Below are 18,295 nucleotides of genomic sequence, written 5' to 3'. Positions count from 1 at the left end.
GAACCATAAGACCTATGGAAATATAAATTTGATTAGTGGCTTCCGTAACTCATTTCCTACAAGACTGATTTCTATAAAAGTGCGCTGCATTTTTCAGGCAGTTTTGTCGTAAAATGGTGAAAAAATGGAAAAAACATTGCTCTTGCCATCCCATCAACAACCACCAATGCTTCAATATTTATTCTACAAACTCTGTTTACAAACACACTCAGTTTTGTGAACATCATTTCCAATGAAAGAATCAATCACATTGTAGATTTGTGTAGTCAACTCTTGTTGAACTGCAATAATTTATTGTTGTGTGAGATTGGTTCAAATTTATGAGGTGAAGATTTGTTAGCCTATAATTGAGGTTAAGGTGGACGTGATAAATAATTACTGTGATTTGTATGTGGAAGAGCAAAATGTGTCTTCAGTCAAGAATATTGATTTAAAATAAGTGTCTAATTAATTGTGTTTGTCTGTTTGTTTGTTTGTTTAATAATGTTGATTGAATGTTTTTGTCAATAATGAACAAATTCTCGTATATTTCCAATTTGAATAATGGTTGATATTTAAATCTTTAGTCAGAGGCTCTGGAAGATTTGAACATGGGGGCCCAAATTTTGGGCCTGCTCCGAGAGGTGAAACACTGAAGGGGCTGGGTGTGGGAGGGTTATACGCAAGGAAGCTTTTGAAATGCATACGTTTTTACATGAATTGTACCGTATATTTTTAATTATACCCTAAAATTAGGAAGTTTACCTTAAAATTATGAATTTTATCCCAAAATTGAATTTTACCCTAAAATTAGGAATTTTACCTCAGGGTACTTGGGCCCCCTCACCAAAATTATTGGGATGCCCCCCCCCCTGTTCCGCATCCAATGTTAGTTTCCTAATAAACTACTAGAAAATTAAAGAAGATCATATAATAGAAATTTTGTACCTGAGGTGATGAAGAAAAAAAAACGTTCTACGGCCCAGACCCGCCCAGATGATATCTTTGAAAGATTTTTGGCTTTCTTTGATCGTCTTCAGAACATTTTCAAAATATAGTTTCAAAATTTGTTCAGATTATTTTAGATTTTGTGACTTTTTAAGGGTCAGTTAGTCAGGGGAAAATTCCAGACTTACCAATTTTATTTGGACAATCTGTCGGCCTGTTAATAACGGCTAATACTGTTTGGTCATCTTAAGATTAACAAGATGCCTTGACAGTGACTTTGGGGGGGGGGTGAAAGAAAAACTCATCTAAACTGATATCACTTCAGCATCACCTTAAATTACACCAGTGTAAAATATGATATCAACAGTGGCAGCACCAGGGATTTTTTCGGGGGCATTAGGGGACAAAGTGAATTTCAGGGGGGGGCAAAATCAACAAATTTTGCACAAAATTGGTGGGGGGCAAGAAAATTACTTCCCCCTCAACCAATCAACTAATTTTGCACAAAATTGCAGCAAAATTGGACTGAATTTGTGTAATTTGGGTTTTTTTGCCTCAAAAGTGGGGGGGGGCAAGAAAAATATGGGGGGGGGGCAAATTCCCCTGTAGTGCCGCCACTGCATAACACTACAGAGAAATATATAAAAAAGACACAACATTACATACCAATAATGACCCGGTCATCACCATCTTTAATGACAGCTACTCCTAACATATTTAATCACATCATGACTTTGAAGAGTGAGTGTAAATGACGGAGGCATTTATAAGTCAATATTACAGTAATTACTCTCCTCAATAATTTGCCTAGCTCATTCATTCAATCTGATGCTCCATGAATCTGACATAGAATTTTGCCCTTAAAGGTTAAATGATGTTTTACTGTGAGGTTTATGTTGTAAAAGATCAATCATGTCATCAGATTCATCATTTTGAAGTAGGGGATAGATAGATAGACATTCTAAAGTTCAAATTTTGTGCAATTCAGGCCTTCAGCAGGACTGTGGCAGATAGATCTAGAGGCTCTTTCACTAGGATCCACAACATGCTCAGCTATCAGTGCACAGTTCTTCAACTCCAATACATTTGTACATTCATTGAATGACCTTTGAAAATTGGGTACAAAAACTCATACTCTGCAGCTTGAGGTCAAATTTTGCACTATGATTATTTAATTGAAGTTATTAAACTATGCCATCGGGATGAGGCTATTGTAGTCCATAGTGTTTGGATGGACCCTGGCAATATTGATTGGAATCTGCACCATATGATAAAAAAAATCATCAGATTTGACCTTTTTCTGTATGTAACCTGCAGCATTTGCTACGAAATAATAGGCTACAAAACATGTTGTACATACGAAATGAATTTGGGCAATTGATTTTTGTGCGCATCAATAATCAGAAATGCATTCTTTTTAAAAATCTTATCCCTTTCCCCCACCCCAAAGCAAAACGAAAGAAAATAACATGAAAAAAAATCTAGTGGCCCACAGAGAAAACTCCCCCAGCAACTGCAATTATTTGTTGTTGTTGTGTTTTGGGGGTTTTTTTTTTGGGGGAGGGCAAAGTGGACACTTTTCTAGGGGAAATCCTACAAATGGGAATTTTTTGCACTAAATGGGGCAATAAGGTGATTTTTGTCCGTATTAGGTTAATTTTTGCCCATAATATGCCCCTCGGTATACAGTGGCGTAGCTAGGGGTTGTGGTGCCCAGAAGGATACATAATGGCGCCCACTCCCTAATTCTTGAAACAAAATTTGCACAAATAGGGCCCATTACTCATTAATTTTGGTTACAATGAAGTTGAATATTGGTCTTAAATTAATGTTTTAAATGATTTTGTGCTGAAAATTTTGGTTTTCATCGCTAGGAGGGGCGCAGAATCGATGCTGAATTGGTCAATTCAGCGCCCCCTAAGGGTGGTGCCCAGGACATGTGCCCCCCTTCACTACGCCACATGCGGCATATGCCCCACAGACACCTTCCTTACCCTGTTCAGCTGAAATATTCAAAATGTCTTCATTGTACCATTGCTTATAAAACATAATTGAAGCTTTGACAATTTTAAAACCTCAATTACTTGAGTCATATAAACATGATAGATGTTTAATCAATTAACATCCATTAAAATGTCTGTCAATTTGTTTGTTTGTTTTCACAACAGAGATAATGCGGATGAGAAGCAGGATTGCCAAGGCGAGTGCCAGCATACGTCATGTATGGCATGCCAATTCGTGGAGGCCCAACCAGATTGTGGGCGTTGCGGACCAAATGACTTTCGTTGTATGAGACAGTTTGCCAAATGTCTGAAGAGGGAGTTGTGTCAGAAGAAGAAGTACCCCTGTGGAAGGCAGGGTACTACAGAGGTAGGTACTACTGAGTCATTATTAGTCATTTCCAGTGGCAGTGCCAGGATTTTTTTTTGGAGGGGGGCAAATTGAATTTTTGGGGGGGTCAGTCTTACATAAAATTGCTGCAAAAAGGGGAAATTTTAGGGTTTTGCAGGGGGAAAGAAAATATTTTAGGGGCAAATAAATACCCCCTCTTGTTTTCAAATATTGGACCAGACCACCTAAATGTGCATTGGCAACACCAGGATACTTTCCTTGGGAGGGGGAAGAACATGGGATCAATTACTTGTCCAAAATTTGGCATTTTGGTATAAAAAGTGAGGATTTTCCCAATTTCTTGAAGGGGAGGGCAAAGCCCAAGATTGGACAGATCCCCCTTGGTACCAACCTTTAAAGAAAAAATGGCATGCATCATGATAACCCCTTAAAAGTGGACTTGTTACTGTTAGGGGCATCTGTGCCCCTTGGCTACACCACTGGTTGGCCTGATGGAGGTTGATCCATACAATTATCCTACCCAAGATTAACACCTGTAGGTTGGTTTCTGACCAATTTTAGCCTCAAAAGTGTCTACTTTTTGTGCGCTCTTTGTGCAAATTTGTTCTACCTTTGCACCATATTTCAAGCTATTTCACCATTTTAGCTTCAATATGGCAAAAATAGTTGATGATGAAATGAGGACAGCCACAGAAGAAGATAATATTGCCACTTTGCTCTCACTTTACCACCATCCATTCATCTTGGGTAGTCTAGCCTAGATGATGACCCATCCTTCATGGCTACTTGGCAAAATTGTTTTAAGAAGTTTCATCAGTTAGCTGCCTCACTTAGTTTCGGATATGCACATCGCCCTGAGTGTTGATATAAACTGAGGTTACTCACATTAATACAAACTACTTGTTCATCATTGTCCCGTCTTCAGATTGTGTGCACATCTTTGATCAATTATGCGCACCGGCAGCGGTCATGAATGTGATCGATTTGAATATGAAGTACATTTTGTCTGTTAATGCTCTGCATGGTAGCCATAGGCTTCAATATAAAAAGTTTTTTTAGATATTTTCTGAAAATATCAAAAGCTGATCACTGATCCAATACTACGATTGTTTGTACTCATTTTAATGCATTTTACATGCTGATTCCAAATATGGTCATGAGAACTTACAATTTTGAAATTCATTAATTAAATTGAAACTTGTCATCTGCAGTTGCGACAATTGATCGAATTTATTCAAAGTAATAACATTGACAAGATAACAATATTATACACAAATGTCTCTTGTGCTCTCAACACATCTGTTTTCTTACTGAACTTGAAAAATACACCAATAAAAATTCTGCTCAAAACAAACCTGACAAACCCCATGTCACAAAACCACATTCACCTAGGATTTTGCCCTGGAACTCTAAACAGATCATCCCCAATCTTATGGTGATAAACCAGGTGGGTTATTTAGAAGATGAATATTTGTTCTGGGAGTTTTACATTTCTCACATTCCGAGTTGCACCGATCTAGGTCATTACCTTCAAAGGTCATGACCTTTGGTGACCTTGCTAGGCATCTTCACCCCATTTATTAGGTGACATTTCACCACTCATCTTACTTGCGTAAATTTGTAGTCCAAACAGTCAGGACTTTATTTTACACCACTCCAGGTACTAGAACAATGTGGCGACTAATGAACACTCCCGGGTGAACACTGTAATAGGCATGTTCACATTTTGAGTTACACCCGGGGTAAACTTACGCTGACATTGATAAAAAAATTCCACAAATATTTTTGCTACTCCTACCACGTGTCCACACCTAGCCTACTCCTAGCACTACGCCGACCAGTTCCACCAAGCATTCACTTCTGGTCGGTGTAAACATCGGCTACCACTTCCGGTGTTTCCGTGACCTTTTCAACAACGCAATATGTAATTTCTTAGTTCCAACAATCAAAAGGTCAAACTTACACCGGGTGCCAGGAGTATCAGCGTTCACATTGCAACTTATGCCTGGCGGAGGTTACACCCAGCTCGCTACTCCTGACTTTTGTCAGGAGTAAATCGTCGGACGTACGCCTGGCGGAACTTACGTTGACCATCGTTCACACTGTCACTACTCCTGGCAGCGCCTACCGCTACTCCTAGCAACTTGCGCCGACCAAGTTCCGCCGGGCGTACGTCCGACAATGTGAACACAACTAGAGTCAATTAGACCCCTGGCCCCTGGGTACCTGATGATGGCCAGACATTGGATGGGTAGTTGCCACAAATTTTGCCCCACACCCCCTGGGCCAAAAGTGTGGCGTTTGCAGCAATTGCTTGCCTAGCAGGGGACTTCTAAAGTTGAGTACCTCCCCCCTTCCCTTCCCCAGGGGAGAAACTGCATGAACAGGATTCATGTCTTTGTTAGATTGTGCCTCTTTTTTGTAACTTTGTGTTCCATAGGACTCAATATAAATCTTGAACATATACACATGAACCATTGGAGTTGGGTGTAACATCATATCTTATTTCACCCGATGTTGTTAAAATGTGGAATTGGTGTCAATGTGGTGGTTATAAAGATGCATAACACCTGGGTATTATAGCAGATGTACAGTGTATGTGACTATGACCCTGTTCACATAAGAAAATTTTCTTCTTTCCACGAACCTTGAACGAAGATTAAAAAATTGTTTTTCCTAATGTGTACGCACTTTTCCTCCTTCAAAGTTAAAATTCCTTCGTTCAACAAAGCTAAACAGGTTTTTTTAACGAAGGTATACTTCATTCGACGAAGGAAAGTGATTATATGACAAGTGACCCTCGCCAGGTGTTAATAGCTTCGTTAATTTTATGAAATGTGTATAGTGCAATGTCTTTGTTCGATCTTCATTCAGCGTAATGTGTACGCATGCTTAATTAGTTTAAATCAAGATTATTACTTATCTTCGTCGAATGAAGACATTTTCTAACGTGAACAGGGTCACTTACATTGCATGCTCCTACTACTCCAAATTCATTCATTATTTTGGAAATATTATCCTGTTTTGCAAAATGAAACATAGCTAAATCCTAATCCATTAGTAGCACCAACTGGTAATAAAAGTCAAATTGTAATATTTGACAAAATGTGTTTTTATGGTGTTTTTCATATGTTGTGACATTCAATCCCAAAGACTTGTACATGGACTAATTTCAGTTTTTTGGAAAACACATTTTCGAATCTCTTTTATAACAATTGTCAAAATTTATATCAGTACTTACAGCAGTGGCGTAGCCAGGATTTTGGAACCGAGGGGGCACAACTTGTAAATGTACCGACGGAAATATTTTTTGCCAACGGAAGTTGTGATTTGTTGACCCCAAAATTTTTTGCATGGTGAGCAACAAAAAAAAGGATTATAGATAAAAAAATTTTTATGTACAATTCTGTTTCATTCACAATTTTTCATCATTTTTTTAAATAATTTTATCCCCTTTCTTTCTGTCACCCGGGGTAAAAAAATAGCCTATAGTTAACGCCTTCCATCTACCGACGGCCACACATGAACTACGCCACTGACTTACAGTCCCTTATATATTACCCTATTTGAATGCTAAGACTTGTGCCAAGTATTTAAATTGTGTGATTGCAAATGTAAGAAAACATTTAAAAGTACCTGTTTTTTTTGTCCATTTTTCCTCCAATTGCATTAATACTTAAATTTGATTTTTTTTCTCAGTTTCATATGCTATTGAGGTTTAAATGCCAAGTGCATTAATACTGACAATCCCATACTGGTATAGTGTTGTTTGTAAAAGTCTCACATGCAATTAACATCAACACATGAGGGGGTGCTCCATGTTGCTGCCCACTGTGCACCGGGTCAGTGGCTGTTTAAAAATACATGAAGTTTATGCAAAGCCATAGCCAGGGTGCAGGCTACCCCCCCATTTGCCAATCAGAACAAAATGTGTCAATTTTGTTCTGTAAAATGTTGAAAATCAGTCCTTTTGGCAGGAAAAATTCACAAAAGGTCCGCTGTTGAGCCCCCCCCCCCCAATCCTGAGTTTATGTGACTATTTAAGGCAGGGGCTATTTTAATGTGTCTCACTGTCACGTTCGTGCAATGAGATAAAAGTGTTGATGAAGTAGAGTGTGTTTCAAAAATAAAAAAATTGACATTTTTACCTGAATGTGACCGCAAGAAAGGCTCTACCATTGTCTACTATTAAAGCATATCTACACGGATGGTTAATTGTCACTGCACGAATATTTTATCTCGTCACGTACGTGACAGTGAGGCACGTTAAAATAGCCCCTGATTTAAGGTTCTTATAAATTAGATATAAGATTTATCCAACATTACTGTTGTGTGTTAATCTATGATTGGATCAGTTTTCTTCCACAGCCTTTTCTTTTTTTTTTTTTTTTTTGGTGTATAATAATCCAACTTGTTTTGTTTTCTTGTATTTGTTTGTTTTTTGTATGTATTTTGTGAATATAAAAGTCAATTTTAACTAAATTTTAATATATTTCCGTCCATTCTTTGTTCTTTCCTACAGGAATCTGCAGGGAAGTTTCAATGCAGGGTACCATATTGTCAAGTCAGCTAGTAGTAATAGATATCAAAAATCTGATGTCATCTGAAAACAAGATGGATTCAAAGATGGCCGCCAAGTAATGGTTACCATGGTTACCGGATAGGTATTAGACGATTGTGCTTTTTTGTGTGTGCCAAAGATACTATTATTGTACCAGGACAGTACAATGAATCACAGATTATTATTTTTTTGTAAATAAAACAAAAGATTTTTTTGTTCAAATATTGATATAAGTTTTGTTTTTTTGCCAGCAATTTATTGTTTTGTGTCCTGTGTATAGTCATGATAGTGACATCAATGACTACCCAAACCTCAGATCGGAAATGTGCACAACTACCAGTGCATAGTTCTTTAATCTCAATGTCACTAGGATCCACAACATGCTCATCTATCAGGGCACAGTTCTTTAACCCCAATACAGTTGCACATTCATTGAATGACCTTTGCAAATTTGGGTACACAAACTCATACTCCGCAACTTGACTCATACTCCGCAATTATTGTTTAATTGAGGTTATTGAACTATGACATTGGGATGAGGCCATTGTGGTCCATAATGTGTGTTTTAAATGGCGTTTGTATGTGTTGGGCACCATTACTCACACTCTGCATCTTGAGGTCAAATTTTGAGCTACAGGTTGCTTTGCTATCTTCTGAACATAGCATTTAGGGCCTATGAAGAAAATAATTAACATTTTCAGCAGCAGTCTGTCCCATTGGATTTAAGGCTGTGTACAGGGGCAACTGAGCTAACCAGTTGAAATCCATACACCCCCTGTGGAAGACATGACCTTAAACTTCTGCACAGGGAGTGTGATTTTCAAATGGGGTTTACCTGATGGGGTGCTTCCATTTGAAATTCACACCTCCTGTGTGGAAGATTAAGGTCATGTCTTAGGGGGTGTATGGATTTCAACTGGAATAGCTCAGAAGTAGTGTGGCCTGCCCCATTTTGGAGCCAATATGTGACCATCCACCACGAAGTGGTAGTAAAGTTGGCTCTAGATCATTTTCTGTTTATTGCAGATTTTAAAAGAATTCACTTTCAGCTTAAAAATGACACCTCAACCAGCTTCATTTGACATCTGGAAGTGAAGTTATAGTTCATCAAAGGTCAAATTCCTACTATAATTTACATAGAAATCCATATACTGTTTTTGATTGTATCTCAAAATGGAAAATGCTGACTTTACGACCAGTTTGTGGTGGATGGACACATATGTTCTGGCCTACACTACAAAAAAACTGAGAAAATAGATGGATAACTCTTTTAAAAACTTTAACCAGGCCCATAGCCAGGATTTCTTCTGGGGTGTGCCAGGGGTATGGGGGCTAAAACAGGACCTTTTGTGAATTTTGTGCAAAATTTCCTTTAAAAAAAGCGCCAATTTCATTGTTTTTACCTTTGGCATTTTGTGGGAGGTGTCACTTGATTCAGCCTGTGAGTTATAGATCAGTTGATCATTAAAATTTACTGGTATGCATTGGTGTCACTATAATGCTCTAAGAAACAGGTTCCGTTTACATAGCATTTATTATGTTGTCTCACAAAATACTTGGAGAAGAGTCTGGATGATTCTTTCAATTCAAAATGCGATGCGCTGCCAGCGGTCGCACTCGCCAGTCCAATTTATGATCTCCAGGGTCGACACATAGACCCTGGAAATCTCCAGGGTCTATGGTCGACATCGCCGTTCCAGCCAACATTGGATTTTTATGTGAGTGTGTTAATAATAATGTTAATAACAGCTCCGCAAAAGAGTCTTTGTGACCAATAGATAGAAAATGGATCTACAAATGTACTATAATTGCACATGCAACATCATTATATTGACATTTAAACACACAATGACATATGTTCCCGTGTTGTATTCGTATTACGCGGGCTTTGGATGTCACCATTTTTCCATGATACACTGCATATTTTGACTTCTCCCCTGCAACCACTTGAGACACATCGTATTGTGAATCGACTGAATTGTGTAGTACATTTTGTTTCTGCAAGTTTGCTGATTTTCAAAATGAAAATTAATGTGCTAAAAAGTATCATTTGGAATTAAATCTAATACTGGAACTTACTTTTTGCAACTATTGCTACGTTGCGTCTGGAACCACCAGACTTCATCAGGCAACTAACCCGTTGGACTGGTCACGTGATAGACGGCTAGGTATCATCCCGAATCCCGATGGCCCGGTCCCATGCATGAGATAAGTTAAAGCGGAGTCCCCCTTCTTTTGTTCAGTGATGGTTGCTCAATGGCTTCTTTTATGCCTCTCCTATGCCATTGTTCCTCCTGATCAAGAATGACAACTTCCTCGTTCTTAATTGAGTGTCCAGTGCCCTTTAAATGGAGGTAAATAGCAGAGCTTTGCGCTTCATTGGTACTTGGTCTCCTATGTTGACCAATGCGGGTTTTTAACGCCTGTTTGGTTTCTCCAACATAAGCCGCTGAGCAAATTTCAACCAGTTCAACGATTTGTTCAACCTTCAAGTTTGTCCTTTCGTGTATTATCACTCTCCAGACACTCTTTCACAACTTATAGAGCAAATTCAGGTGGTATACATGTGAAAAGAGCAGTTACATCGTAGGATGTTATAATTTCACCTTCACATAACTCGTGGCAATAGTTGCAAAAAGTAAGTTCCAATATTAGATTTAATTCCAAAACTCTGTTTGAAACTACTGGATGACTAAGAACATTCACTCAAAAAGTATCTTTATTTTGAAAAGTTCAACAAAATTTATTTTTTAAGTTTTCAAATTGCAAAGTGGTGGAACAAGTAGAAAAGAAGTGAATTTTGCGAATTGTGTCTTAGTGATCATGTTACCCGTTGTTTTTCATCATAAATCAACAATAAGTTATTGTTATATTTATCGTTTTTCTGAGGGTTTACTGCATTAGTCGGTTACTGTTTTTAAACAATAGACAGACAAAAGTTGAAAATAAAATGATTTTTTACACCGTAGATAAAATAATTGTTTAAAAATAACAAAAGGAAAAGATTCTGTTGTGCAAGAAATGTTTATCTCACATTAGTGTGTTTTTATGTTTGGATCATAAAGAAATCAAAGGGCTATTGCATAGTTTGATGCAGTGGCGGCACCAGGAATTTTTTTTTTTTTTTTCATTAGGGGGCAAAGTGAATTTCAGGGGGGGCAAAATCAACAAATTTTGGTAAAATTACTGCAAAAAGTGGAAATTTTCGTAATTTCTGACAAAGAGAGGTGCATGGGGGTGAATAGGCATACCTCTCACTTCTAATGTGAGAATTCACCAGCGAAGTGTTACGTGTAATCCGATTATCACTATGTCAACTGGATCATGCAAGTTTGATTTCTGCACCACGATTGAAATGATCGCAACACAAAGTCTATAGCATGTACTACCAATTCCAAAAGGTGCGTGATCCAGTTACCAAGGAGTTATGTAACCACTTCACTGGTGAATACAAAGACTTTGTTCTTTATGCATATCTCTTTTTTATCCTCGCCTTGCCCAATATGCAAAACCACTCTTTGTATGCACAACCAGGTAGGCGTAAGTCCATTGCAAAAACTTGGGTGTTAAAAGTAACACCGGTTGGAGTCAATAAAGGACCGCACCCAGTGGTGTTTTTTTTAACACTTTTGGTGTTATTATTATATCTTCCAGGTGTCAAAAATGACACCAAGCGTGTAAAATAACACCCAAAAGTGATAAAAATAACACGCCTGGATGCGGTCCTTTATTACCAGTGTTACTTTTAACACCCAAGTTTTTGCAGTGTATGTACATGTATATGCACCAAGGGATAGATTAGCATGCACAATTCAAAACTGTCAATGCAAAATCCAAGATGGCATTGCTCTCAACTTTATTAAAGACAATAGCCCTATTGCAGTAAACCCTTCCAACAAAAAATGTTAAACATGATGTGTATAAGACATTTACATGTATGCACTGATTAAAAGTGATTGATACTGGTTCAATAGATTAGACTTTATAGTATATGTACAAAAAGTGGTGTAAATAATTCTAAAAAATGCCTATAAAAAGAGGGAAAATATAGGCTTAAAATCATGACAAGCTGCACATAGATATGATTATAGGATTCGGTAGAGTTCTTTTTAAGGGAAAAAAGCATTGTATGAATATTATTGTTATTTATTTGTAAAATTATAAGCACTTTCTAAAAGTTGTCATTATTGTATAGAAACCAAGTGATATGGAGGAATGCTTTAAGTCGGATCTGCAATGTCTCCTTGTATCTATATATATGCTTGAATTTCATCCGTGATGGAAGACATGACCTTAATCTCCCACACATAAGGGGTCAGTCAGTGGTATGTGCGCAGGATTTTTTGACTGGGGGCACACAATCTTGTCCCCCCGAATGACTGCGCCCAAGGTTGATTTTGCCTCCCCTTTCATCAACAGCCTGAAAAGGTTGACCCAATTTTTTAGATGGTTTGAAAAAGTGAAGAGCAAAAGAAAAAAGGGGAAATTATAGGCACTAGTCTTTGTTTCATCTTATCAAAAAAAAATTCAGAAAAAGTTCGCCCAAATGACCATTTTCGCCTGACTGATAGGTCAAACTGGGGGGCTGTGCCCCCAGCCCCCCTTTGCACATGCCACTGTACTCTCCAGATAGCATGGACCATCGGTACATCACACATTGATGGATACATGTACTACAATTGTACAAATTTTGTGAGTTAATTTTGGTGTTTAAGGTTAAGGGGGTACCACCCCTGCCCAATTTTGTGCCTATTTTTGCATTTTTCTCAAAAATTATAGTGCATTGGTGACAAGTAAGATATGTATATTATATGGGCAAGGACTACAACTACTGCACTGGAAATTTTATTTAAACACAGACAACAGTTGTGGAGTTACAGTCAAAAATGAGGGAAAACCAATATTTGACAAATAAATCAATAACTACTTGCCTTGAGTTGCTGAATTTTCAGTACAGTAGTTGTAGTCCTTGCCCCTATAATAAACATATCTTACTTGTCACAAATGTGCTATATAATTTATGAGAAAAATACAAAAATAGGCACAAAATTGGCCAGGGGTGTAGTACCCCCTTAACAGGCCAAAAAGAAGATGCACTTTTAGTCTTTAGACTATAGTAGATATTGCAGATCTGATTTGAATCATGATTTAATTTATTTTAACAGAGTTTTTAGGTAGTTCACTATTATTTGGCTTCAACAGTTTTATTTTACGAAAATTTTAAAGATTTTATGATCCAATGTACAACAGTTTGGAAAAAAAGTTTACATTATACTAAGAAGCAATCATGGTTAATGACACACAATGTTTTTATTTTCAAGTTTTATTATATTAATAGCTGTTTTATATTTTTTTTGACAAAAATCATAGCTTTTGCCTTGTTATATTATAAACCTTTAACCATAAATATATTTGATATTCATTGTTAAGTATTTTTTTCAAAAATTATGTAAGTCAGATGAATTTGTCAAATGTTTGTGCACATGCCTTCGTTGATAACTTATCTATCACCCATTCGGAATTCGGATCACTTTGATTCGTATTTTTACTAGTGTAGCATTTCATTGACAAATGTGTGGGTTATACAGTTATTCCCACATGTATTACTACTGTTGTTGCCTTCAGTGACATGTTTATTATTTATTTATATAAAGATCTTATAAATACATTGCCATTTTATGTTGTATTTGTATATTGTATTCATAGCATTTTGTATTATAGTTTATTTTCAATTATACTTTTATCGCAAAATTTGAAGTCTTGAATAAAATGATTTTATCAAATGTGACCCAACATGAGAAAACAAGGCAGGTATAACATCCACATTATCTTACTCTGTACATTAATTACAAAAAATGTGGTCTAATTTGAGTTGCCATCTTTAAATATAAGTTTAGTCATCCAAAAAATAATATGTTATGTTGGAAATGTATTTATAATGAAAAAGAACATTTCTAATTATTTCCAATATATTTTCAGCACAATAAATTATTTTCTTGAGTTATAAAAATTTCACTTATAATGACAAATTAATGGATGACAAACTGAATTAAAAATTAATATTTATCAAAGTAATTTGCCATTTCATTTGTCTTTACACATGGACTATTTATTAGTCAAGAAAATAATTTGATATGCTTGAAATATGTATTACTTGCTATAAAATGTGAGTGTTGAAAACTTGTTTTAAACTTTCACATGCTATGAAAAGTTCTTTTATTAAAAATAAATTTCCAAAATAACATTATTTTTAATTTGCCAAATTAGACCACATTTTTGACAAATTAATATTTACATTATAATATGTGACACGATCTGGTCCAAAGGGGCCAAAGGAAGCAAATTTGAAACTGAGGTAAAGGTAAAAATATGGAGTAAAAAACAATAAAATACAAAAGACATCAAAAAATTTCATAACTTAAGAACCAAGTATGCTAGACCTTTGGCGTTTTCAGTAAATAACATAATTACAGTAACTCAACTAGAAACCACAGTTGTGTTTGACCAAACACGAATATCTATGCCCGTGATGACCACAGCTAACCCCCTTCCCCTATTCACAAACGAAAACTTGGTGAGCCCCATGTGAAACCCCTTGTTTTAAACTTTCATTTGATATACATGTAATGCTCATAACACTAGACTGGCCCACACTCTCTCTAATACCCTACCAAGCCTTCACTCTCATTTATACCCCACCAGACCCTCACTCTCTCTAAAACACCATTAGACTGGACCACACTCTCTCTGATACCCCACCAAACCCTCACTCTCTCTTATACTCCACCAGAAACTCACTCGCTCTAAAACACCACCAGGCTGACCCATACTCTATAATACCCCACCAAGCCTTAACGCTCTTATACTCCACTATACACGCACACTCTCTCTAAAACACCACCAGACTGTCCCACACTCTCTCTTATACCCTACCAAGCCTTCACTCTCTCTTATACCCCATTAGACCATCAATCTCTCTAAAACACCACCAGCCTGGACCACACTCTCTCTAATACCCCACCAGACCCTCACTCTCTCTCTCTCTCTCTCTTATACTCCACCAGACACTCACGCTCTAAAACACCACCAGACTGGCCCACTCTCTCTCTAATACACTACTAAGCCTTCACTCTCTCTTATACCCCATCAGACCCTCACTCTCTCTTAAACACCACCAGACTTGACCACACTCTCTCTTATACCCCACCCCTTAACCAACCACACTTCTTGTCCCATCATGACAACCTATTGAGGTGGTCCAAGGAACCAAAATCAAAATGCCTACACATTCCCTTTTAAGGGAGTTTTTGTCAAGTGATCAGTTTCCTTGATGTACGATTCAGGCCGTTATCATTGCAAATACAGGTAGCTAACAAAATGCGGCCTATTGCGCTACACTGTGTTAATAGTTCGTACCTAATTTGCAGTTTAAAGCCTTTGAACTTTGACCTCTGGGGTTGCGGCTACCTCAGAATACATCTAGGGTTATGGGCCATCATTGTACCAAGTATGAACCCTGAGGGCGCTGTAGTTCTTGAGCTGGAGATGTTTGAAATTTTACACATATTGCTCCCTGTAGCCCATGACTTTTGACCTCTGGGGTCGATGTTACTGCAGAAAATATCTAAGGGTCATGGGTCATCATTGTACTAATTATGAACGCTGAGGGCGCTATAGTTCTTGAGCTAAAGCGGTATAAAAAATTTACACATATTACCCCCTGTAGCCTGTGACCTTTGACCCCTGGGGTCGAGGCTACCATAAGTTACTTCTAGGGATCATGGGCCATCATTATACTAAGTATGAACCCTGAGGGCGCTATAGTTCTTGAGCTAGAGCTGTTTGAAATTTTACACATATTGCTCACTGTAGCCCATGACCTTTGACCTCTGGGGTCGGGGGTACCCTAGGATGTTTCTAGGGGTCATGGGCCATCATTGTACCAAGTATGGGCCCCGAGGCTACTTTAGTTCTTGAGCTAGAGGAGGGCAAAGGACTGATCTTGAGAAGGAGAAGAAGAAGGAGAATCCGAAGACTAAACAAAACAAATACAATATCTATGCCCCGTTGCACGGGCATAGATAATTGTCAAACATGCCTCCTTTGGCCCCCATGGACTAGATTGTGTCACATTAACTTTGCTGAATGACAATGCTGAAGATCTGTGAGATAAAATTTTAACATATAAAATTATGAAGCTTTTAGTATCTGCCTTTACTTGTTTAGGATGCTTTTTCCTTCAATTTTTATTGTTTTTATCCTTAAGATTATGTTTATAAGTCATAGAATTAGCTTATTTTTACATAAAGTAATTACATATTGCCAAAGCTGCACCAAAAGAACTATTAAAGTATTTTGTTACTTTTTTAAATTATAGTAAGAATTTACACATGAAAACACAATTTTCATGAGGTATAATTGGAAAACCTCTTTCAGTGAAAATAACCATAAAACCTACAATTGTGAAGAAATTAAAATATTAGTTTTTACATTTTACACATCATAAATGAAGACTGTATGTGAAAGTATGAATTGTATGTGTATGATGTATTGTTGTCACCATTAAAATTATATGAAAAAGATGAGATATTTGCTTGTTTTGGTGTGTGTATTATTTCATGGTCAAGATATTAAACATGTTAAATGTAAATTGATTAGATGTAAGAAATAAAGAGTAATGCAGTATCCCATACACCCAAATAATGTATCTAAGGCAGTAAAAGCATAATAAGGCCTAAAAAAAATATTTGATTGGCATATTAAATCCGATCGACCCTAAAAATAGACTTTTTTTCTTATATTTTTGCCAACATTTTTTTTTTTTTAATTGTTCCTGGGGAAAAATTGTGGTACATGAGCACCCCTCGCTCTCTGGGTTGACACAAGAAATTTCAGCCTTTTTTTTGGCCGGGGGGTACATTTCAGCACATGGCTATTACCCCAGCTAACCCATACTCAATGTTCCTGCATGCACTGAAGGACACAATTCATGTTTAAGGTCAAAAACATCCCAATTTTGCAGGTGTACTGGCTGGTATCAAACAACAAAACACACATTGTTATATCCTTAAGGCATTTAGCATGGACCACACCCAAAACATTTCATAACACCCTTGTTCTCAGTGGGACTTTAACAACAGTTTGATTACTAAAAACAACAAATAGGAAATAGACTTTCCCTAAAAGTACATGAATTACAGGTGGAAAAACAAAAGATTAAACTTTTCCTGGAGAGCCTGCATAATTACATACTTAACATGTCTATGTTGCCAGGAGGAATCGGAATATGTTGTCTCATATCCCTGCCAGAACTAATCATTTTTGCATATAACACTTTTAAGTAATTTTTACTTGACACCAGACAATTAAAATTGTCTGGTGTCAAGTAAAAATTACTATGCCGCCATGTCATTGTTTGTTTTTATTTATACGAAAATGAAAGAAACATAATGAAGTCTGTATAACTTACCATTCTTCTTAGATACATTTTGACTTACAAAATTCAAACAAACATCCCTAACATTTTTAAATACATGCTTTCATTGATACACACACACACAAACAAACAAAATACACAACTTTAATAATGTGAAAAGGTCACGGGGAACAGGGCATCTAGGCATGAACTTAACATCTCGTAGACTGCTGACAGGTTTGCGCCTAGAAAGCTATAAAAAACACCTTTGCTGAAACTGGCAAGAGGTCTGATAGCTTTTAAAAACATAAACAAAACATTTATTTAAAGATTCATATACCGTATATTGCCAATTCTATAATAAATAATTGTCAAGATCCCACCTTTAGTTGGGTTCCTGGCTACAGCTCAACAATACTGAGGGCGAGTTAGTTTAACTTTCAGGGTACTACATAGGCTAACGTGCTATATAGGACAAAATAAATGTGAGCTAATTAAGATTTGTTTAACATTTGGTCTTATAGTAACATCTATAAAATATTATTTTGGCAAAATTGAAGCGCTTTGAATTTATTTTCGTTTAAGTTCGCCCAAAGTGCTAGAATAGTTTCGTTCGCCCAATATTCGGTTAATTTATTATTTAAATCGGTTGCTAATATTTTAAACTGTTGATAACCAGAGGTTGATAACAGACTCAGAGCAGACATTTTGCCTATAGTGAATTTATGCATGGCATCATGGTAGGCCTGTATATTGAAGTTGACCAGCTGAATAATCAGGGGTAGGTTACATATTTTGGCTAGGATTCGTACATTAAAATAATGTCTTAAGGGTTGTCTGGGTATGAGTAGGTCTCAGCAGGAATTTATATTGGGCTTTTAAAATTGTAATTGCAGAATAATTGATCATGCACCTGGCACTAGGGCTGAAATTGAACTTGACACTTTGGACCGTAAAACATTAATTGCAACTTACTATATAATGAGTAGGCCTATAGTATACAGAACTTTTTTTTTTTTTTTTTGAATTAAAATAATACT

The 18,295-nt window shown here is 36.8% G+C and overlaps 1 protein-coding gene across 1 annotated transcript in view; it reads left to right on the top strand.

Annotated features, from left to right (window-relative positions):
- Positions 1–8,317, top strand: part of LOC140159301 (cysteine-rich motor neuron 1 protein-like) — an 88,284-nt gene extending 79,967 nt beyond the window's left edge. The window contains exons 3-4 of the mRNA XM_072182725.1: positions 3,096–3,297; positions 7,802–8,317. Of these exons, the coding sequence (XP_072038826.1) occupies positions 3,096–3,297; positions 7,802–7,852 (253 nt within the window). The 3' untranslated portion in view covers positions 7,853–8,317. The remainder of the gene's footprint in view (positions 1–3,095; positions 3,298–7,801) is intronic.
- Positions 8,318–18,295: the final 9,978 nt, after the last annotated feature.

Source organism: Amphiura filiformis, chromosome 8 (genome assembly GCF_039555335.1).
Source record: "Amphiura filiformis chromosome 8, Afil_fr2py, whole genome shotgun sequence".
NCBI classification, from domain to species: Eukaryota; Metazoa; Echinodermata; class Ophiuroidea; order Amphilepidida; family Amphiuridae; genus Amphiura; species Amphiura filiformis.
This window is presented reverse-complemented; position numbering and strand designations above follow the sequence as displayed.